The sequence below is a fragment of the Cuculus canorus genome, chromosome 9 (genome assembly GCF_017976375.1).
Source record: "Cuculus canorus isolate bCucCan1 chromosome 9, bCucCan1.pri, whole genome shotgun sequence".
NCBI lineage: Eukaryota > Metazoa > Chordata > Aves > Cuculiformes > Cuculidae > Cuculus > Cuculus canorus.
In genome coordinates this window covers 19,826,916-19,851,015 of record NC_071409.1, presented here as the reverse complement: position 1 = coordinate 19,851,015, position 24,100 = coordinate 19,826,916, and the positions used below count along the sequence as shown (strand labels likewise).

The 24,100-nt window shown below is 40.6% G+C and overlaps 2 protein-coding genes and 1 long non-coding RNA gene across 5 annotated transcripts in view; 2 read left to right on the top strand and 1 right to left on the bottom strand.

Annotated features, from left to right (window-relative positions):
* Positions 1–1,065: 1,065 nt before the first annotated feature.
* Positions 1,066–18,964, bottom strand: NCEH1 (neutral cholesterol ester hydrolase 1). 3 transcript variants are annotated; one of them, XM_054074371.1, is made up of 5 exons: positions 18,750–18,964; positions 10,305–10,533; positions 9,417–9,486; positions 7,248–7,419; positions 1,066–5,762 (listed from the first exon to the last, which is right to left on the bottom strand). In XM_054074371.1, the coding sequence occupies exons 1-5, from the start codon at positions 18,885–18,887 to the stop codon at positions 5,145–5,147; spliced, it is 1,227 nt and encodes a 408-aa protein (XP_053930346.1). In that variant the 5' UTR covers positions 18,888–18,964; the 3' UTR covers positions 1,066–5,144. The 3 variants fall into 3 exon arrangements, with proteins under 3 accessions (XP_053930346.1, XP_053930347.1, XP_053930348.1); XM_054074372.1 differs by lacking the exon at positions 18,750–18,964 and adding an exon at positions 18,197–18,226; XM_054074373.1 differs by lacking the exon at positions 18,750–18,964 and adding an exon at positions 17,738–18,121.
* LOC128853018 (uncharacterized) lies at positions 10,545–23,650 on the top strand. Its single transcript, XR_008451233.1, has 3 exons — positions 10,545–11,127; positions 12,091–12,273; positions 22,799–23,650. It is a non-coding gene; the product is annotated as an uncharacterized LOC128853018 (long non-coding RNA).
* A 317-nt stretch (positions 23,651–23,967) lies between these two features.
* The window catches only part of ECT2 (epithelial cell transforming 2), a 29,779-nt gene continuing 29,646 nt past the window's right edge, over positions 23,968–24,100 (top strand). Inside the window, exon 1 of the mRNA XM_054074866.1 lies at positions 23,968–24,061. The gene's annotated coding sequence lies outside the window, so the exon portion shown is untranslated. The remainder of the gene's footprint in view (positions 24,062–24,100) is intronic.

The following is a 24,100-nucleotide window of genomic DNA, read 5'->3' as shown; positions in this document are numbered from 1 at the left end:
TGATGTGTCTGCCAGCCCCACATGGATGTCACACACTCAACAGCATTGTCATTCTGCAAAAAATTGCTGCTGTTGTATCTATGGCAATGTAATTCTTGAATTAAGATGCTCCATGTATTCACCTAATGCCATTTGACGGTGCTGTTAAGTATATTGTGCCAGGTGCTTTGTTAGTCCACAGGTGGGAGCTCAGTGCCTGTGGCTGTGCAGCAGAGACCGCAGCGAGTCCTTCAGTGGGTGCGCACTGTGCATCCTCCCGCAGTGGCACCAGCACAGCGGAACGTGCACAGCTGCACCCAGCCATGGGAGGTGCTGCCCTGGTCTAGCCAAGTGCTGCACAGTCACACTTTTTACTAAATCTAAGAAAACATGACTGGAAAAAGAAAATGCTCTATGCAGCCTGGCCTGTTTTTAATGCTTTCAATTTAATGCAAGCTGGAGTATGACTCCTGCTGACTTTAAAATAAGCTTACGAGTCCTTTGAAGCTTTGTTCCCCAGCACTTCTTTTCAGCAGGAGGAAAGCTTTATGTTCTGTGAAAGTCACAGGACCCTGCTGGACAAAAACAGCAAGCCCCCACATTAGGATATTTCAAAAGTAATACTGCTATGACCATTAATACATGAGAGAGCAGAGAAAGAAAATGGCTAACAGTTCAGAAAAGAAAGGAAGGCATATAGGAATGAAATCAGAACTAAGACTTCCACTGGCTAAACCAGATTTCAAACATATAAATAACTTAATAAAAATCTGTTTATAGATCAGAATGGAGAACATGAGATGTGTCTGTCTTGAAAGAGAGAGGAACAACAGAAGAGCAGGTATTTTCTGCTATTCAATGCCAGCAAATGTGGTCATCATTGACCATTTGACAGAGATGAAGCGAGAGGAGGTCACCCTTGCAGCCCACAGACACAAAGGCAAGGTTTCCTGCCTTGGAAATGGCCACCTTAGCTTTGAATCAGCATTTCTCAGGAATTCTGAGGTCTCCCATTTTGTTTCACTGATCTCTGCTAAGTGAAAACTCAAATTGGAAATGTTTTACATCAGAAAATAAAATCAATGGTCCTGAGGAGGGGGAAAAATATCAAGGATATATTTATTTATTGGTTCTCCATTTGACAGCACATTTCAATCACACTTGCTCATTAGATCTTACAAGTTCTTTCCACTGCACGGGGAAGGAAGCAAAAACCAGTCATGCATAAGATATTGAATGCATTCATATCAAGTATTTGTACTTTGGAGTTTTGAACATCATAAATAAGAGAACATTAAACCAGCTGGGTTTGGTTTTGTTGTTGTTTTTTTTTTTTTTCCAAATGTTGTTACAGATCATAGCAGCTTGACAGGTTAATCTACTTCTAAGATTTTTATTTGAAAAAGTTTCAAATAGTTTAGTAAGAGATTTAAAATGATAACCACAATGCACCTACTTAAACAATGTTTCAAAGATAAAGCATTTCTTTTTAGTTTGTAGGACCTAAACCTGCAATGGCCACTCTGCTTTGCCTAGGGAGGCGATTCTGGAAGTACTTAGATGAAGGTTAGGAAATTCAATTTATTTGTCATTTTTACGCACCATGAAACACCTTGAGAAATGCTGAACACATCTTTTAGGAGGTTCTAAACTAGGCAAACAAAACCTCCATTTATTTCTGCAAATATACTAATTGGCCAAAATACTAGGGACCTGCTATATAGTTCCAGGTCCAAGGAAGCACGATGCAAATGACTATAGCTTCTCTTTTGTAAGCACTTTTTTTTTTAAGCTCACATCTGAATGCTTTGATGGCCATCAGGAACACGATATTCTTGCAATGGATAGTTAAAGTTTAATTGCAGCTGCAGAGGGAAAAAAAAACCAACCTTCAAAAAATAGGTAGCCATACTTCTTGATTTAATAAGAAGTAGACAAATTTATTGACTGTCTTCTTTTAGAAGTCTAACTTTTTACTATGCATGGGTGGAATATTGTTACAAACACTTGATCTGATTTTACAATGTGCAAAGTGCCCTGAACTGCTGTGTGAAATAACCAAGGAACGAAGGTGCAAGGTACACCCGAAGAAATGTTTTAGGAGATGTAGGATTAACCACATGAACAAATTGAGGTGTTGCAACACGCATAAACCTTAATGTCTTGCTATCAGGCATCAGCTTTCTGTAACCACGCCTGCCCACCCCAGCTGCGCTCTCAGCTGCCTAAGTGCTCAGTTTCTAGGAGCTTGCTGCAGCTCAGCTGGAAACAACCCTAAACTTTCAACTTCAGGCATGGGGAATGCGTGCAAAGGAGAACAGAGCGAACTAGGAGGAAAACTGAGTTTGGACTAACACTTACTTCAAAGTTTACACCCAATATTAATCAAGTGTCTTGTGCAGCTACATACTAAAAGGTCTTTTTACAGCTGGAACTCAGACCTCTTTTTATGTTATAGGATCCATCACATATCTTTGTAGCTATCACATACCTAAAACCATACAGCTGTACGACAAAAGTAGTCCAGATATTTTGACAGAACTAGTTCATACTGTAACAGCTCATCCAAGTTGTGCTGCAGTCTTGGATGTCGCATAAAGCTGATAATGACTTAGTAAACAGTCAGTCCAGTTATATACTTACTACCATTTCTTGTGCCAAGACTTTAATGTGCTTCAGTGCATGAAGGAAATTTACAACTGACTCCATGAATATATATTCCAGCTTTCCATTTCATTTTAGTTAAAACCCAGCAGTAATTATATTATAGTTTCATAGCAGATATTTATAACTTAGCTATAAACAAATGCTGATCTAAAGCTTTGCAGCTAGCTCTCCAGCAAACTTAATTATTATAGAATTTTTAGGAATATTAACAATTTTTTTTTCTCAGTACTGCAGTTACTACTATCTTTTAATGATGGTGGGTGGATATAAATTACATCTTTTCTGGCATGGGTTTACTCTCTAAGTGGAAAAGCCAGAAAGAAGCCTGTTGTAGCAACTCAGAGTAACAATTGGTTTTTTAATTTTCTAAGTCATAGTTTAAAGTCAAGTACATGGAGCTGTCTCTATACAGTGGAAAGGACTCTGGAGCAGGTTAGTAATTTGTCTTTTCAATGGACTTAACTTTGGTTGCTGTTTTAAATGTAAATTGTATTTATGGAAGTTGTGCTTATGGGGGAAAGGAGGAAAGAGGGTTTAAAGTTTGAATTCTTCTGCAGTGTTAACTAGATACCTTGACCAAAATTTAATCTGATTGTCACTCCACTGCTCTAATTCCACAGAGTTTTTGTAACCATCTAAGTGGAAGAAGAACCTGGCCTGCTGTTGGAGCAGCTTTGGCTTTTGACCTCCATGTGAACCTATGCCCAGAAATGAGTTTCAGCCTGCATGGCTAAGCCTACCTTGAGGCTGAATTCAACACAGCCATTCTCTTTCATTTAAATATGAGTGAAATGGAACTGTTCTGATCTACCAGTACCTTGTGGGTTTTTTTTTTAAAGAATTTTTCAGAATCCTGCCTTAAGAAATGGTCTAATGAAATTTTGTTATAATCACCCTATGGCCAAGAAGCCTCACCTTAGGGTGCTTTCACAGGAGCCAGGACAGAGCTTAGCGAACTGCCCAGAAGGACCTGCAGCCTAGCCACTCCACCCATCATGGGGCAGGCAGGATGGAAAGTCAAAAGCTATGGGAAATATTCAGTACCTGCCAGTCACTCTCACATCTGTGTGCTTCACCAACACCTGTGGATGCAGCTTCACAGCTCCTTTGTGAGGTAGGAAATTACTTCTCCCTCTCTTGCAGAAGAAAGTAGTGCGTAAGGAAATTAAATTGTACTCCTGGAGCCCCGCAGGAAGCCTGTGGTAAAGCTGACAATAAATTTAATCCAATAGTTTAGTCATGGGACAGCTATTCTCTCCTCTTTGCTAGAAACACTGGGCTTTTGACACAACAATCATTTCTGCAAGCAGTAAGCATCTCAGACTATATACTCACAAGTTGTTTCATTTCCCTGTCCTGCCTTTCTGAATATTACGGATTGGCTCCAACTGTTGCACAACAGTGAGTTCATCTTAACCTCACATTTTGGAACAGTCTACAAGGCAGAAAATGTTTAGCTGCAAAGATCAGATTTCAATCTTCCATATAGATTAGAGCCCTCTTCTGTTTGCTAGCTTCTCTGCTTCCAGGAAGCACAAAATACAATAAACACTGCAAGTACAAAAGAAAAATCAATTAACAAAACCTACTATTAATTACAAACATTAGTGCAAACCACACAGTAGATTTTTTTTTAGTATGCTCAGCATTTTCTGAAAGGAAGTCATGAAGCTGAGGCTTTAACCACAGACGATGTCACATTTTTTAGCCACACAAGTAGTCGGCTTTGAAGCTCACTAACATAAACAACCTGGATTCTGCTGCTACACAGAGTATTTTATCCTATATATTTGTATGTATGCTGTAATACTTTTTATTGAAAATATACTCAGTCCTGTGCTTTTATAAAATATAAATAACTAAAAGGCAATAAAGACCAAATTCCAAAGCTGAATTACATGTTTGGCTAGACTTGTCTAGCATCATCTTAACTACCTAGAAGAGCCTTTTAAAAAAAAAATAATTAAATGAGCCATTTGTCTCTGTGCCTGAAAGCCAACACCTAAACCCATGCTTGATATTCAAATGCATGGCTCTGCTCTCAAAAGTGAGAGTGCTCACACTTTCTTTGACATCAAGTGTTCGCCTCTGTTGAAAGCTAGCTCCCACTTTTACATATTCAGAGGTAGGTGTAGGTGTTTGGCTTTACCTCACATCATCTGAAAATTGTGGCCTTTGTGCCTAAGTAATAGTCACAGCTTGAAAATCGCAACCCGTTAAGAATGCTACAGGAATGCTGATCTCCCTGCTCAACATTTATTTATGTCTGGCAATAGTCACCTGAAAGCAGGGGGAAAAAAAAAATCAAAGTCTGAAAAAACATCTCTCAAAATACTTTGCTGGGCAAGGCCAATCAAGCTAGTAACTGTGGTCTGTAACCCCCCGCAGCTGAATGGATGAAGTCACAATTTGGAAAAGTGCACTTTTTCATTGTTTGCTCTTTAGCAAGGACAGACACCGGAGTTGAGCACCCTGTGTCTTCTAGAGAGATTCTTTCTTCAGAGGCTTTCATCCAGCCATTTTATGTAGCTGTTTCTGGTCTGAATGCCTGCAGAGAAATCAGTAGGCCAAACAGTGAATATCATACAGCCATGAAAGCAGTCATCGAAGTGATCAAGTGTGACTTCCACACCAGCGTTCTGCAAGCGCTTGGCATACATCACCCCATCATCTCGCAGGACATCATTCTCACAAGTCAGGATGTAGGTCTTTGGCTGCAGCTGCAGAGTTTCATTTTCTGCAAGCAGTGGGCCTGCTCGTACATCAAGCAGTGCTGGTATCTCCCGGATGATTTCAGCCTTGCCTGTGGTTTGTATTACAGGCTTGTAGTTCTTTTTGAATGATGAAGGCAGTAGAGATGTCCAGTTCAGACGCCCTCTGAAAGACAGAGCTTGACCAACGTCAAGAGCAGTGTGGTTGTTAATCAGCAGCGAGTGAGCCAAATCGTAATTGGCATTGATATAATCTATCCAATAGTTGATCATGACATAACGAGGAAGAACAGGCATATTCATGTTCTGCTGATAAGAAGGTGTATTGAAGTCAAATGCCTGAAGGACTGGATAAATTAAGGCCTGCAGTTTTGGTTTGATGGTCAAATGCTCATCTTTGCTAAGCTGTGGAAAAAAAGCGTAATTTGGATTATAAAGGAAACAAACATTGCAATATAGACCTTGAACTTCATACAAGTAATCATTCATTTGACAACTTTTAGGCCAAATTCTGCTCTTATGCAGATAATGTTGCTCTTTTTGTCTGAAATATTAGCAGCCTGATCTTTTTCTTCTCTTCTGAGGATGGCCATTGGGGCAGACCCAGTATCTTGTTTCCAACAGAAATCAGTGGCAGAAATTTACTGAAGGGTGTAAGAAGGAAAAAAAAAAAGGTATAAAGTGGCATTTTGCTAGCAGAGTTCCCAGTTTAATAATCTGCAACTGAGGGACTTCCTGAATCAGGGGAAGTTATTCTTGCTTTTAATACTTTTTCATGGATTTTTCTTCAATGAATTTATCTAATTGGGTTTTTTTCAGCATATGGAAACCATTGGCATCCACAGTTTGCTCTAGCAAAAGCTCACTGTGTGCAGAAGCACCTCATTGTATTTGACTTAAGACTGCCATCTGCACTTGTTTTGAGCCTGCCAATTACATATTTGGTGCCCCCTAAATTCTTGTACTGGGAGAATCAGCAAGCACTTGATTTGCTTCCTCTTTTACACACTATACACAGTTCTCTATCATATCTCATCTTGTCTGCCTCGTCTTCAGGCTGAAGAATCTTAATGTATTTAATTTATCCCTGAGAGTCCTGCATTACTGATTTATGCATCAGGGAAACTAATTAGGATTGCTGTTTCCAAAACGTAGATCTATCATGTTTATCGGTCCTCAATATTGAAACTTTTAGTGTAATTGTCCCTTATTAATTTTTTCACCCTAATTCAATATTGCAAGGTTGTCACGATAATCAGTTGCATGAACATGGTATCTGCTTTCTTGTCACCAATGGTTATGGCAATACGAAAAAGCTAATAACAATATTTCAATCAACCATGAAAAATATTATTACTCGCCCCAGGCTGCCTTTAAAATCTTAACTAGATTAAATGCAGATTACATTTAAACTGCAGATACACAAAAGAAATTTCCATAAAATTGTGAAATGCTACAGGAAGACAATCTAACGGAAGAATTAAGCTTCATTTATTAGTTTTTGTCCTTCATTTGTATTTGAAATAAATAAGACATTATTTTCAGAGCCAAGCATCTTAAAATAGAAAGCTAAATTGATGAATTATGCACGTATCTAGTTCTACCTAAAAAATTCACGAGCAGAAGTTGTTAAAAAAATAATTTAGCTGCTTTCCCTTAAAATCTGGCCCATAACAATTCATAACTAGTAAGACATTGCAAGCTATGTGATTCATATTGCAACTGACTCATTCTTCTTCTGTAAAGTGACTAGGTGCTGGCTTTCTAACATTCTGTCTATAAGGTCGGCACACAGCCTGTGATGATGCAGCGCAAAGAATCTGTCAGGCTATATGCATCATCAAATTAGGGACTGCCATAATATAACACATAACAGGCACTGGACGTTACCTGCTGACACACAGCAGCTGCCAAATTTCCTCCTGCACTATCACCAGAAATTGCAATTCGACCTGGGTCAACTGAATATTCAGCTAAAACATCAGGCTGCAAAAAATACTTTGTAGCACGAAGAGTATCATGGAACTGCTCAGGGAAGCGCACCTCTGGTACCAGTCTGTATCTACAAAAGAAAAGAGACGAGAAACAATTATTATCATGAACGTACCTCTCTTTCAAGATTAATAGGTGCTATCAGGTATTCCTTACAATATAGGCCAACATTATTTAATTAGGATAAATGCTAAGGGAAAAACATGAGGTGTGTAATGCTTAGGTAAGACCTAATCATATAATTAATGCTTTAATTCTGAAAGATTAATATGAACCTACTAGTTATGAATAATATCAAGATCATATAAAACTGTGCAGCTCTTTCATAGGGCTTCCCAATGGAGCATTTCATCATATTAAAAATAAATGAATATTTAAAATACCCTTGGTAAGGGAACCGATATTATCAGCCTCGTTTGATCAACAGGTCTTGTTTGTAGCTTTTCAATCAACGGGTTTTACAGATTCTCAGCAGAGCCGAGCAAAACAAGCAAAACAAAATGCAGTTTTCTTATTCAAAACATTTTCTTCAGGATCTAAGATAAAAAAAGTTTCACATACAGAATAAATTTTAATCTTAGATTACAGGAAAAGTGTTTCAAACCCAATCTGACCTGCTTTCAGAAAGCAATTTACATACTGAATTAAATACAAAGGAATACGAGAGAGAGTCCTTTGCAAAGTCCTCGCAAAACTGGTTAACAGCCTGCATACATCATGAAAATGAGACGTGCAATTAAACCAATGAGAAATCTAATTAGTCTTCACTAACTGAGTACAAACACCTTGACTGAAAGATGTCATGGCTAAGGAAAATATGTCAAAAAGAAACCAGAGAAACAGGCACCACAAATCAGAAAAGGAATAATAAGGAACTTCTCAATGCTGCGATCGCTGCTCATCTGGAATAACCAACACTGCATTTTTACTTTTTGTTGTTTCTACTAATAAACAAGAAAGAAGTAAAAAAAAAAAAAAAAAAAAAAAGGCAACCCTTTAAAGCACGCTATCAATACTGAAGGAGTAATATCATCTATATCATTTCCATATAATTCAGTTGCAATTAGATCACAGAGCTTGGTATGCAATCAACTACAGGTGGGAAATATGAATAGTTATATCAAACGATTAGGTTTGCAAAAGAAAATATTGAAGTTGACAATAAGGATGGGAAAAGTACCAATCAAGTTGGAGTCATCTGGATAATGTAGTTAGCTAGCTGAGAGGTTTGTTTACCGTGGAATTGTTCAGCAAGTTAAAAAAGCAGCCCTACTTCTCTGTTGTCTGGCACCCTGGCAGTCCTTTGCTCTTGAGTAGTGTACAAAGCTTAAATGAGTTGACTGGAACAGCGGGAGATTGAGAGAGCAGCAGGAAATTCCCAGACCCATGGTGAATTCTGGTTAATTAGTACAGGTAAAATGATTTGATTGTTTTTATGTTGCAAACTCTTGCTCAAAATGGCTTCAAAACTGTGGTTTATAAACAGACTTAGAGGGTGTTTTTTTATAAATATATAAATATTGTAAATATAAACTTTTATATACACACACACACACACACATAAATATAACTTGCATCAGGTGGAAGTGGCCATTGAGGATGGGAAAAGTCCCTCTTGCAACATGAGGAAGCATAGAGATGTTGATCATATCCGAATGTGTCTGGTTTTTCATTTGATTGTTTTTAAAATTCACAGATATTTACAGAATCATAATTCATAATTTGGCACTTGACTGACCTCAGGTTTTAGTTGTACTCCTTACACATAGATACAATTAAACAATGCAATAACTAAATAAATTTGCATTTTAGTATTTCTACAACTGAATTAAGTGCTACTCTCTTTTCCCACATTTTTACCTTGTAAAATGACCTCTAAAATTATTAGAAACCCTAAAGAATTTTTTGGTACTCTCCAATTTGTTGTAATTTTAAAAGGGTAAAAATATCAGACCAGTAAAGAAAATTATGCCTTATATACATGCCAATAACAAGGGAAAAGCTAAAAGAACTACATTATGTATTTCTAACACCTTAAAATTACTTGGTAAGTTTTGGATTACTCACTCGACTGAGACGACTACAGCATTGAGAGATTCAGCCATGATTCTGCAGAGATTGTTATAAAGGCTTGTTCCTGGAACAAAAGGACATGATGTTAGGAACATACACATCTATTTAAGTCAATATTCACAAAGCCGTACATAAGCCTTCTCAGAAAATATGAAGACGTGATACAAATATAAGCGAAGTAAATGAGATCAGAAATATAAAGTGCCAAATACATATTGTAGCAGAAAGAAGATAATTAATGCCTTGAAAAGTTCTGCAGTCTAATACTTTCTTTCTTATCTGTTTCTTGGTGACTTAGGGCATTTCATTTCACCCACCTATCAGAGCTCTCTCAGTTGGGCAAAATTTAAGCTACCCAGTGGCTTGGGGGCATTAGCATCCAGAGACAGTTATTACTGCATGAGTCACTGCTTGTTGGCCATTCTATTATATTGTGCATCGCTTTGATTCAAATGAGGTGCCCTATTAATGTCAACTGAACTCATTTAAGGGAGGACTAATCACAGCTATGCTATTTTCTTTAATTTTAATCCTTTCCAGTTACTGAATCGTTGGTTCCCGGTTCACACATGATCACAGAAAACAGGGGATTGACCCAAACAGCCCAACCAGGTATCTAAGGAATTTAAACAATAAGCTATTTTGTCCTCTCAGGATGTATAAAAGATAAACTCTTTGCAAATAAAATATGTGTTTTGCTGTGTGTTCACGCTATTTCCCCCATCTCTCCTTAGCGCTGATCTACCAGAGTGGAGACAGTTACTAGTGAATTCAGGTGGTACTTATCAAAATGGTAATCCCTAGCAGGAAAGACAGTATTTGGCTTCTCCTGCTAGAAGAAAAACAGACCCGAATCCTATTTAGTTACCAGCAGACACATACTTGCACTTGCCAAAGCCCAGCCACCTCCATGGATGTAAACAACGCTGCGCTTGAGCCTTTCATCTCCCTTCATGGGAGGTTCAAACACTCTGACTTCTACACCATCAAAAACAGCATCTGTGATGTTAACGTCTTCAGAGGAGACAAACTTCAGCTTGTCAAAGGTATGAATCACATAATTCAGAACTATCAAGTGATGGCTGAGTCTCAGATAGTGAATCAGGTGACACTAGGAAAAAAAAAAAAGGAGATTCCTATTATTTCACATCATATCATATGATACTGCACTGATGTTCAGCGCAACTGTCTTCAAAGGGCAGGTCCTATACAAAACCAAGAAAGGTCTGTTAGAATATCCACTGGAAAATGAACGATTATCAAAGGCCTCTAATGCTTTTAAAGCTGTATTAAAACAAAACCCTGTCCATAAAAGATTCTCTGTTGTCAAAATAAATCAAATCACAAGCAATATGTGAATCAAGACAATGGTGAATAAATTCTTCTCATTCCAGAAGGAGAAGAACCTCACTCACCAGCATGCTCCACTATAAGACTTGGGAACTCATCATACTGGTGCCAGCAGAGGGCAATACTGCACAGGCCAAAATTTTGTGGTGATAAGGTATAAAACGCAAAGTATCTCTCTTGTTCCACCCCACAGCACAAGTCTTTCCACTTCCAAATGAAGAACATTCTCAAGGATTGCAAGGAACTATGAAAATGCGAATGGTCTCAAAGGAACATAATGCCTGGGTTTTGGCTTGTCCTGTATTCACCCGCTGAATGAAGAAGGATCTGAAACGTTATACAAGGACTATGGCAGGTTAGTGATTTTTTTTTCCCAACTCCAGGGACTAAAGCGTGTTACTTTTTTGTGGGGGTGTGTAAAACACTACAAAACCAGAGAATAATCTGATCTTTCTGTTCCCATATGGTAGAGAGAGAGATCTTTTATCGCCTTTGGCTATCTGGGATTTTTTTTTCGTGTTTATTTTTTTAAGGAGATTAAAATCCTGTTCTTCTCAGCAGAAAGTACTAGGATCCAAGGCACAGCTCCAGCCCAAATGGTCATGACCTGCTTCCCACATATGACCTGCACACTATTTGTAATGCATACTTATTCCCCTTCCCTAGATGGTGCAGAAGGAGTGGCAAAGGGTGAGCCAAAGGACTGCTGGGCTCATGATGTCCAGACTGACCATTAAAAAGTAGTAGAGGGTCTTTCCCCTTTTGTAAAGTTAATTTCTAACCTAGTGATAAAGACTAGAAATTGGATAATCAGTGATGCTTTCTGTACAGCTTTCTCAGTCAAGGCAATGAAGTTGGGAGGTAAGATTAATACAGATGTACACCTAATGTACACCTATAGGGCCACACTGTAAGGAAAACCGACAGCTGTGACCTTTTATTTTACGTACGGGTAGCAGCTCAAGTAAAAGGCACGCTGTTTGGAGCCACGGGGCTTGTCTACTCATGACTACTTTCCTCTTTTAATTCTGCTAGTACCACTGCTGCCATGCAAACCTGCTAGTATGAATTAAAGATGCTGACACCTGAGAGACAGCGGGGTCACTCAGGCACCGGTCTCACCACATTCATGATGTAAAGAAGGGATAGTTGCCATAGTTTAACCTGTATAAAAACTGAGTGGAAGCCAAGTCTGATTTCTCATGACAGACCTGATTTTGCAAAGAAGAGTTTCACAGTCGTTCTGGTTTATGTTATCTGTTCACAAGGACAGCTATTTCATTTTCTTGACTTGCATTTCTTCATCGTACTTTTGCAGTACTGTTTTCACAGCCACTTTCAGAGCCAAGTTTCAGCTTCTCTGGCAGAAGTGCCTGCTTTCCATGAAGGAAGGGCTGACAGAAGCAAACACACACCTCCAGAGGAAAAACAAACGTTGAAGTATTCAGCAGCATCCATGCCAGAGATCTGTCTCCTTTTGCCTACAGCCCCAGCTCCACTTGTAAGTTTTTAATCTGTCATCATTAGTTTAAATGTAAAAAAGATGAAACATTGGCTTTCAGTCAGATGCTGTATAGAAAAGGCCCCGCACAGCCTCACTTCCACTGCACATTGCTGTAGAAACAGAGAAGCTCTGATATTTTTCCCCCCAAAAAAATCTATGCTACATACAATGGGCTGCTGTGTGAGTGAGGATAGGAATCCATTTCCGAAAGAAGAATTAAAAAAAAATACTTTCTTTTCTTGCTTTAGCTTATGGTAATGTCAACCTGCTGAGACAGACTGGTGGGAATCCAAATATTAAAATGTTTTTGGATGGAACATTATTTCTTTATACTGCGAGGCCTTTCTCTGGGAGAAGAAACACACAGTATCCACCCGGCAGGAAGAAATGCTGAATTCATAAGGCTGTTTGTATCTCTGAATTTCAGATCGTGCTTTTCTCCCACTATTACTTAAAAATTCCCATAGGAAAACTCTGAGACTCACAGTTCAAATCTGAAATCTGGAAAGCAATACATCTATTAATGATTTGGCAGACAATTTGTTGGGCTGCCTCTGATATAACCAGCTTAAGATCTGATCCTCCTTGTGTCCCGTCGTGGCTCTGGGGAAGGTAACCACTGGGAATCAGTTTCAGAAATACTGCCAGGGAATGTTTCTCTAGATTCTTTTAGCCTGACTGTGCTGCAACAGACCTCTCATTTTAGTTTTCTCGCACTTTAGGACACATTCTTTGTAGACAAGATTACCACATGTTCCCTGGAATCAGAAATATTTCATTTTCAAGGCTAGGTAGTGTTGTTTACCGAAAAGTATTTTTCGCTGTTCTTTAAACCACAGAGCACTGTGGCCATCTGCAGGGTATCACATGCTTTCATCCTTTTTGTTCCCCCCCCGGTAATACACCACTCTTTCCAAGAATCCAAAACTCAAAAAACCTGGAAAAGACACTTTGTACACCAGGGCACAAAAGCAATAGTCCTAATTTTGTTAGGCACAGGCAGTTTTTTGGCCAAGCTCTTATCAGACAGATTCTTTAGAAATATATCTATCTAATCAGCTTATTTGGTTGTCACTTATATGGCATCAGGATTGCATTTTTGCTGGCAAAGAGATAGTCTTGTCCAAAGTTCTTACAAACAAACTCTTCATATATACATATATTTCTCTGTAAATAAATATTTAAAATAGATATAATATCTTATCACTCTGTAATATAACTACTGGCAGAAGAAGATGTTTAATGGTTGGCTAACTCTTCTAAGGACAATATTTCCATCCTCTTGGCTGTGCTTCCCTGGCACCTTTCTTATGTTGGCACTAATGAACATGAAGCCTCAGAGTATCTCACTGCTGCAGCAGCTCCATACGAACCAGCAGAAACAGAGAAACAACAGTAAACTCTACCAAAGCTACCATCTTACTGATAACCCAGGGCAGGAAAGACAGAGGAGGGGAAAGGATGGGACCAGCCCTTTTCACAGCAGTCCACAGCTGAATTGGCTGAAACAGAAGAAACAGTTATGTTCTCTGGTGAAAATGAAGAGAAGACAGTACCGTAATAATCACAGCTAGTGACAAGGAAGAGAAAGCAAAAGGACAAGGGGGAAATTAAGAGACTACAGAAAAAAGTAAAGACAAACTCACAGTAAAGAGAAGATGGTATAAAGATGAAAGCCCTGTGGCAAATTAGGTCAGAACTGCTGTGCTAGCCCCAGGCACGGCGTATCACTCAGCCTGGGTCACAGTCACAAGTTTTCCCACGTAATGACTGTTTTTATGCACCCACCTGACCAGATTTAGAAAGATTTAATTGATGTAGGAGAAATTTTTCAAGAAATGAATAAAGGAGTCAGCGTTATGATAAAAAAGCAGACAGAATGAACAAAGTACTGCTCTAGAGAGGTACCATTACTTTACCTCCAATAACCAATACCTGTCCCTAAACTATCAAGATTCTCCTATTGGCTCCTCAGCTGGTAATCCCATGAAAAATCTCAAATGCTTACTGCTGTTATGCTTTCCTTCCTCACAAAAGAAACATATATTAGTCATGTCTTCTGTATTATAAAAAATAATAATAATAAAAAAGTGTTTCTGTTGCGAATTTCTATTAACCTCTAACAGTACTCAGTGCTTCAGGATTCTTTGTCCTTATGTGACTTCCATAGCTGACACTGTCTGGCTTCACATCTCTGACCTTTAGCCATGAAATGATTGCAACAGGACACATTCAGACGGTACACAAAAGCGGTGTGCCACTGAAGCCAAGCTGAATGCATCAGCTGCTTCCGCTACTGCCTTCACAGCTGGTCAGACCCAAGGTCCTGCACTGACCTCCCAGGCCTCAGCAGGATCAGGAATTAAGCAAACAGCTAAGGCTCTTTTTTTTATACAACGCTATTTGGGATTGAGCCAAATCTCACTCATGACTCAAATAAGTAATGATGCTGGAGCTGGATGACTGAACCGTCTGAGACTAAACTTCCCACCTTAAAAGATGCAGGTAGTATCCTCAAGTCTGGCATCACCTTGCAAAACACATTTCTGTAACATTAGAGTCCAAAATGCCAACTACAATATCTGCAGTAAATACTAGAGATTAGTGAAAAATAAACAGGATCATTTCCCCACTTAGCTGCGTGCAGAACATATTGTTTTGTGTGCAATTCAGGCAGTTTATCCTGTTTAAAGGTGAACTTCTATTTCCTTTTATTTTACAGAACATTTCTTTATGCAGGCGCATTATTGCCCAGCAACGAATATGTGTTTTTAACACAGTTATATAAAGGCAGTTCTCAAATTCTTAATTTTATGAATTTCCTTTAGAACTGAAAAGAAGCCAAGACAACTGTTTTACAGTTTACTAATTAGAAGCAGAGACTAGATTACATTTTAATGTAAAGTTGTTTGCATATACCTATACATCCATGATGATCTGTTTTTATACTTTTTTTAAAGGCAAAAGTTATCTGTTACTGCAAATAGGACTTGCAGTGTGGTTCAGTTTCTGCTCAGGTGCCACTGCTGTGAGACCTACGCACCACAACTAACAACCTGGTTTGCTGGAAACCAATTCCAAGACTGTGTTCTTGCTTGCAAAAACACCAGCAACTTACTTGTCTGGCTACAACTGTGATTTACATCTCTCCAGAAGTTGTAAATGTTAGAAAGAACTCATTACTGTTTCCTCTAATCTTGAATGCTGATGTTCCACGTCCGAGATTTTATTACAAAAGTGAGTGGCAGAGGACCGTGAAGGAATCACTTGGCTGATGAGGACAAATATAAGGATGATTTTTCTCTCCTGCAAAGCTGCCTACCTTCTTCCATTTATGTCTTATCTGATGGCCTTTATGCCAGCCCATTTGTCCTTCCAAACTTCTACTAACAGCTGTCCCAGTTCCAAAGAATCTCTTATTCCCTGCCATGCAGCATAATAGCAAGTATTTTGACAGTGGTGTTCAGAAATAACTTATTTCAAAGTGCTCATTAAAAAAACATATGCTGCTCTCTTTGTTTCGAAAGGGAGAGTGGTGACGGGAAGAAGCGAAAAACATCTGATTCAATCTTGCTGTAAACAGCAGAATTATGAAACATTGCTTTAGACAATTCTTGACAAACACCAAATTAAACCATGTGGTTAAACCTGTGGTTCCATAATTAACTGTATATGGTTGTCCAAATTTCTTTGAAGCTGAGCTCTCTACTTGTATATATAGGTATGCACATACTTTTTAATTCCTGACCTAAAATTGTGTTATATTGCAGGGGTCTATAAAAAAGTTATCGTGTCCCATTTTGAGACAGGCAAGAGACACAAATTACTCTCACTCTCAGTTAAGCATTTTAATATTAATTCATTACTATTATTAAAGTCTAGATTTCTCTGTTTTCATCTTGGGGCAGCACAGGCCACTAAAGTGGGTGCACTCAAAACCCAGCTCAGTTTCCAGCTCTGCCACTGGAATTTTTGTTACTTCAGATATGGCACTCCATCTCTTCCCATCTCTGTTCTCAGCAAATTAAGATCAGTATAATGGTATCGGTCACCTTCTGTAGTATGTTTTGAAAACTATTTACAGAAAGTGCCCTACAAGTGTTACACATATTTTTAACCATGTGATTACACTTGAATGTTTGTTGAAGTGTCTCATGCTGAGCCAAGACACTGAGTCAGACCCAAGCTTGTAAAAAAAATTGTAGCTGACTAGGACAAAACTCCACATGGCAATGCAAAACCTTATTGTTAGTACACTGAAAGCCAGTGACAGCCTTATGTTTTATTGGTAGTGATTATTAATGCACTAAGAAAACAAACCCATTATCCCTAACTAGAAATTGTCATGGTTAATTGTCAGTCTTAAACAAATCTATTTCAAATAAGCAAAAGATACTCAATGGTATTTGAAGCATATGAAGTCTGTTTCATGCTCTTTGAAAAAAACAATTACAATACATTTCAGAGATTTTAAAATCAGAAATGCACTTCTGTCTTATATCGAACCTAGAAAGGAAAGTAATAAATAGCAGACTGAAAATACATTCAGAAGTGGGTGAAAGTTCAATGGTCGCACGTTGAGAAATGTTAAACCCTTTGGTCTTGCAACAGTCAGTGGAACAAGAAAGCTGAGCTCTACAAAAGGATATACACTTTATTTTACATACCCAGAAGCCCAAAGCAAATATTCAAGCTTAGCTTTTACAGCTTCAGTTCACACAGTTCCTTCTTAATGGCAGTCATTTATTTCTGACTTAGTGCTGTCTCTCAGTATTGGAAAGACTTCTGAACACTTGGAAAGCACCTTCTCTTTCTCTCCAAATGCCTTGAGGCTTACTTGTTCTTGCACCTCCAATGCCTCACTTCTTTTATGTTTCTGTGTAAAGCTCACCTGTTCCTTCCTTTGGTTTGTAAACTACTATTACTCACTCGTTTATTAATTTTTTTCACTAAACAAGTTCATATTTCTAAGGCCAGAGATCTAAATAATAAGAAATTGCCACTTCCCTAACAGAGACTTCCCCACCCCTGAGAGTGGGGATAGATGTGGGCACCTCAGCCCCCGCCTACCAGCTAGCTCCAACTGCCACCCGTCAGGCTTTGTCCAGCCAGCTCCTCTTGGGATTATAACCTTCAGAGTATTCCAGAAGAGATATCCTTCAACCTCTAAGCTAGAGGCACCAGAATTCATCTGACTATGCCCAACACATCACATAAAGTAACGGAAGGTGTACATAAGCCAATAGCAATATACATATATATAGTCACAGTCATATGATTTACTAAAGATAGGTCTCCTTCAGCTAGAGGTTATGGACTCACTTTACGTGTTCCTGCCTAAACCGTGATGTGTTTTGCAGGCAGTGTGGTGAGGGGGGCATCACGGTCCTTCTGGCTGTCATTTCGTCAAGCTAAGCACCTGCCGTTTCTTGAGTTAGCAACACGTAACAAGTGAACTTACTGAAGAATGAAGCTGCTGTAGGCCATGTCTGCATAATCTTCATCGCAGACATATGGGAGGAGATGCAAGCAAACAGGTTTTATCCTTCCATCCTAGAGATATGCTTTGATTCGGCAATGCATTTGGACCATGAAACATCTATTTCCAGACCCTCAATCCAACACTGGCAACCAGAGAAGTTATTCAGGCAGAACACACGAGACTGGACACTGTGTGCGGTCAACTCCCTTCATGCTTCCCAGCATCAGCAATTACTGTGTTAGGAATGTATAAGGTACATTCCCATCCAGTCCATTTGGTATCCACCGCTCCTTGATTCACTTAATCCGTTTTTGAATATGCCGATGCTCTCATCTGCTCCAAGTACCGGGTTTTATACATTTCAGACCCCACTTACAGGAAACTGAAATGCTACTAGGAATTTTTTTACAGAATACTTCCCCACAGACCGTACCTTACCTCAGGCCTGACCATAACTGATCAGTCCTTGCAAAAGATCAGACCATCCTAGAAGAAAATGAAGTTCACAGCTAAAAGCACTATCAGAAAGTTTGCAAACTCCGATCTTTTTCATGTCAGCATTAAAAAAATGGCAGAAAATGATGCAGACATCAACGAAGTGACAGGACAGCCATCTGCGTCTCGCAACCGCATCAAACATTCAGAGTTCTCTTTAGCAATACGATTCCAAATCAAGGCAGTTAAATATCCGAAACAGCTCCCCTACGTCTTCTTTCCCCGCGTCGCAGTTAAAGTATCAGAAAAAAAAAACCATTAATCTTTTTTGACCGAAAGGCTGCGAGACTAACGCACATCTGGCGAGATCGGCGCTGGGTACCAGCCCCGCTGTGCAGCTTCCACACGCCCGATGTACCGCTCGGGACGGCACGCGGCTCTCGCCCCCGCGCACGCAGAGCCTTAGGGCTCAAGGCAGCCCCTTCCCCGCCGCGGGGCCGGGGATGCCGCTCGGCTCCAGCCGCCCACCCCTCCGGGATGCGGGGAGCCGCCTTACCGCCTGCTGCACCGCCCGGAAGGTGGCATCCAGCAGCATCAGCTTCCAGGGCTCCGACACGGTGCCGGGCAGCGGCAGGTACACGTAGTAGGCGGTGAGGGCGGCCAGCGCGGCCAGCAGCACCCAGGCAGCCCGCATCGCCGCGGCTCCCCGCGGGGACCGCGCCGCCCTCCCCCGGAGGAAGTCCCGGCGCTTCCGTCCCCGGCCCCGCGGCGGGGGGCGGCGGCTCCTCCGCGCAGCGCAGCCCCGCCCCGAGACGGGGTCCCGCGCGGAAGGGCGCAGACCTCGCCGGTCCCAGCCCCGGCGCTGCCGGACGGTGGGAGCGCCCTGCTCCGCCGGGACGGGCTGCCGAGCCCTCCCGGGAGGGTCCGGGACATCCTTATTTTGGCTGGAGAAACCGCACTGTTTCCCATTTAACACATCACAAAACAACTCCAGGATGGAGGCTTGTGTTTTTTCATTTTCTTTTTCTTTTTTCCCCTTCCTCTTCCCCTTCCCGTATCCTTTCCCTTAGCCTTTTCCCTTTTCCGTATGTTTACTTTGTAATTTTGTTTTGGACTGAATTTTATTTTTCATTTACTCCCGGGTCAGGAATAAATTCTACTTTAATGCAGGAACATTTCTCATGCCTAAGACAAGAAAAATTTCTTAATGTGTCTTTTTCATCCCCCTAAGAACCTTTTTGTCAGATAAAAACCACCTCTTTGCAACACACAGGGAATATAAATACCATAGAGTTCAGCCTTGACAGAAACGACTACTTAATACTTAGTCACGGTCCCATTTTCATCAAATTAAAATGTTTATTTAACTAGCCAGGTTCACATGCATTATGAATCCAATGCACAAAATAACGAGCGCTAATTTTAACAATAACATTGGTTTCAAAAATGAATTGATAATACTAAAAAGTCCCATATAAATAGACTCCTGGAAAGGACAAGTTTCTTTTAAAAAAATGGACATGAAAAGGTAATAAAAGAAAAATATGTTTCTAAGTAGTAAAAGGTCAGCTTTTAAGCCAGCTTTAGTGGAACTGAAGTAAAATCTCATTGATTCTAAAGGCTGCAGAAGAAAGTTTCCACAGTTTGTGAGGAAATAAGGCTCTCAAGCACCTTTCTTCATAATGACAGCAGATGGAATTTCTGTAATTTTCACAGCCAGATTTGAGTAGACTATGGATGTGAAAGGACTGTCAGGAAACAAGCTTTGTCAAGAAAGCAGCACAAGGTGACATTACTGAAGTCTCAAGTTTTTCATACAAAATCATCAGTTTCTGCACTATTTTGTGTTCACACCTTCCCTTTTAACTTGTGCCCTGCTCCCCTGTCTCTTTAGCTTTGCACACTCCCACTCCCTTGCTTTCCCAGGCAACTGCCCTGGAATTCCACACCCAGGATCCTTGAGTGTAATAATGTGTAGCCATGTCTTTCAAGAAAAATCATTGTTCCCAAACCTCTAGCAAAAGTGGATCTAGTCCCACTCCTCTCTCATCTCCTTATTTCTTCAAAAAAAACAGAGATAAAGACTCTGGACGAAATTGTTTGGAGGTTTCTCATGCTCTCACTGACCCCCACATACATCTTGTGCTTGATGCCCCCTTTCCTCACATTTTGAAAGCTCCTGCTCTGGCAAAACTGAATCAATAGCTGTTTGAAGAATATGTTGTTTTTTCTCAAGTGCTCATGAAGAAGTCTGTTTGATAAAAAAAAAAAACCAAACCACAAAACATTTCTGTCTGCGAAAGAAATTAAAAAAAAAAAAAAAAAAGATAAAAAAGAAATTAGATAAATCAAACCCTCAGATGTTTGCAAGATATGCACGCGACAAGCCCTCTATTGACTCACACCCTGAAGCCAGGTTGCTAGACAGCCAGTATCCAGGTCTCCTCAGGCTTCTTGGGGTTCCATCACCTCTTCTGATCTGGCTTCCTTGTCTTTTCCCACAAGGTGGGAGAACCTTGCTCCTACCAAGCTGGTGTGACAGGACTTGCTCAATGAGGTAATCTGCTGGAACTTTCTCCCTGTGAGTGTTACTGCAAGAGGAAACTATTTAACTCTGGAATAAACATGATATTCCTGGGTTACTGATGTCAGATACCTGGAAGGAACAGTAAGTTTCAAATGCATGTTACGTTTTACACAACAACAAATAATGGGGGTTTCTATGTATTTTATAAGAAAAGTGCTTAGATTTTAAAATGTCAAACATATAGAGAACAGTAATTAATTTTGTCATCAGTCATTATATAAATTTTAATGAGAATAAATGCACTTGATTTAAAAAAATCTCAGCCACTTTTCTTAAGTGATTACTACCTGAAATCTGTCTAAGTTCTGTCAGTCTGAGGTAGGATAGCTGAAGACGGTTCCTTTATGAGATTGTAATTCTGGATTTTCAAGTATATCAAAAAAGTGGTTAGCGCCCAAGCCACTCTCCATATGTGTAGTGAGCCTATATGGATGTACTGAATGTGTAGGTATCACTTACATTCTTTTTAAACCTTTAGCTGAGAAGTCATAAGCCTATCACCTGCTAATCCTCAGGTCAATAAATGTGCTTCTCCTGCCTTTGCAGGCACATTTTACATAGCTTTTTTTGAGGATCTAGAGGTCAAGTGGAAATTACGTTATGATCACCAGTAAGTTTTCTAGAAACTATGCTGCAGAACTTGTTCCACACCTGGTTCAGGGTGTGAAGGAAGCTGAAGACCTAGCTGAAAAGAATTTCACAAGAGCACAAAGAAAGGCAAGAACAGGGGAAAAAGCCAGTAAAGGGTATCCTGGTCTGGAACTGCAAAATGATGGCCTGTCCTGGTACTTCGAGGTAGGAAAAGGACCTCAGGTTAGGCTGCATTTTGACTGTAAGTCATTGTTACAATTGCTCTATATGGAATAAAGTCATTGTAGGGCTGTGCAATAACTGGCTGACTCAAGTGACAAAACTGAAATGGCCTCCTTGGTTTCCAGACTGTTTTTCTGCAACCTTTTCCTCCAGAAAACAGTCCTAATTTACGTGTACCTCACCGGCAAAAGCTTTATTCACATAACACCTGCTATCATCTCCTTCTGCTTTTCTTATTCTGTTTTACTTCCAAATCATAAAAAGTCAACAGACTTTTATTGCCACTAATGGCTGCTACATCAGTCATGAAAATGCCTAAACTAATAAAAATCTGTATTATAAAGCATAGTAAGGTCTAAGAACTCATTTTAGTGTGTAAGAATTTAGCAAATAATAGAAAATTCTAGAAATGGTAAATTTTTCTCTTGTTCTTTTTACATGGAGCTAGCTAGACGATACACTAAATCAGGTTTCAGAGGTGCTGAGCCCACATAAAAAAATTCCTTTTCAGATTAAAAAGTTTTTGTATTAGTGAAAATGAAATTGCCACCAAGTAATAAGTGATAGGATGGGAGGAAATGGCCTCAAGTTGTATAAGGGGAGGTTTAGACTGGCTATTAGGAAAAATTTCTTTACTGAAAGAGTGGTGAAGCAGTGGAACTGACTGCCCAGGGAAGGGATAGAGTCCCCATCCCTGGGAGTGTTCAAAAAATGTGTAGATTTGGCACTTTGGGACACGGTTTAGTAGACTACTATAGTAGTGTTGGGCTGAGGGTTGGACTTGATCTTAGAGGTCTTTTCCAACCTTAATGATTCTATGACAGTAAAGCATTTGGTATAATAATTTGTTTGAGGGTCGTTGCCATTGATCAGCTGATTGCCTTCGTCAAGGCCACTTGTATTTTCTCCTGCCATCTCTTTACCCTCTTGCTCCCTACGAAATGATGTCTCTGAATACACCTACACGCCGATATCCTCAGCAGGGCAGCACATACTGAATTATTAACACTGATATTGTTACAGTGGCTGTTGTACTGTTGAGCAAACCATTATGAGCTGCTATGTAGAATGTAGTGTCTGTATTAATGCCTAGCTGTGGTGATGAAGGAGATGCAGACCTTGTAGTTTTCTCTAAGCATATTCTTTTAATCAGCACAGCACACAGGAGTCAAATTACAAAAATAACACTAGTTTCTCTCATTCAGGGAGATCCTTGTACAGCTCTTCGGTTCCCGAACTAGAGAGACAAACAGGATGATTTCGGTTTTGTCTGTTCCACACTCTCGTGATTGCTTTCAGTCAGATCTCCAATCTACTTATTCCCACGTGTTTTTTTCCAGCCTGGCCTTCTCATGCATTCAAGATTTGTTATTCTGTGTGTCTAGTTTGGAACACGTAAGTCTTTTTAACATTTATTATAATATGCTTGGTACCAGCTTCACGCTTTATCTTAGTCCCAATTTATCTCCCATATATTTGTTGTTGCTCCCACACCTAATCATATCAATGAACAGTAAAATTTTCATTTTGTGATATTTTAGGAAAAAAACACTGACAGCTGCAGAGGGCTGGCATTTTGCCAGCACTTCAGGAACCAAAAGAGATAGGAGGTCAGGATAACCTTTATTTCAAACCTTATATGGAACCTTCCAAGGGAGCAGATGCCAACGAAATCGAGTCGGGGGCTACTTTGCAGGCCGCGGGCTCAATAAACGACCGTGGAGAGGGGTGTCCTGCGCCTGTTAGAAATTATTATTATTATTAGGAAACGTGATTCTCATTTTAATGAGAAATAGAATACATACGTATAAAGCCAGCGTATGAAACACCTGCTACTCGTAGTAACCGGTGCGTAGAGCAAGGCGGTCGGTTCCCCCCCCCCCCCCGTGTATCTGGTACTGTATTAAAAAGAATGCCTGCTTCCTAAGACTCCCAGTTGGTTTCTTTCCCCGATTTCGGTGACGCGGCCACAGGGATGGCTCGTCCTCCCTCCTGCGCCTCTGACATAGAGCAGGACGGGCCGTGGGACAGGGACAGCGCCAGGGAGCCATGACAGAGCGGACTGAAACCGCGCCCCACCCCTTCGCCGTCCCCGCTCCATCCGGGCCTCTGCCCCGGCCGTTGGGACCGTTCGAACCCGCCCGCGGCCAATCAGCGCCCAGCGCCGCCGCACCTGCTCTCGGGTACCGCAGCGAGGCCCAGGAAACAGCCCTCCGCCAATGGGAGGCCGCTCGACCTCGAGCGGCGGCGGCAGCGACCAATCGGAGAGTGCGGGAGCAGAAGCGCTATCCATAAAAGGAGCTCGGGGGAGGGGCTTCCCCTAGAGGTGGCCAATCAGACTGCGGGGCCGCGGAGCGGCGGGGCCGGCAGCCAATAGGCGGCGCCCTTAGTGCCACCGCTGGCTTTTTGAATCGGCGGCGGCGGCCGCTCATGGCGGAGCCTGGCTTTGCGGCTGGCAGGTGGCGGCGGTGAGCTGGGGCTGGTGGGTGCGGGCGGCCTGTGTCCGT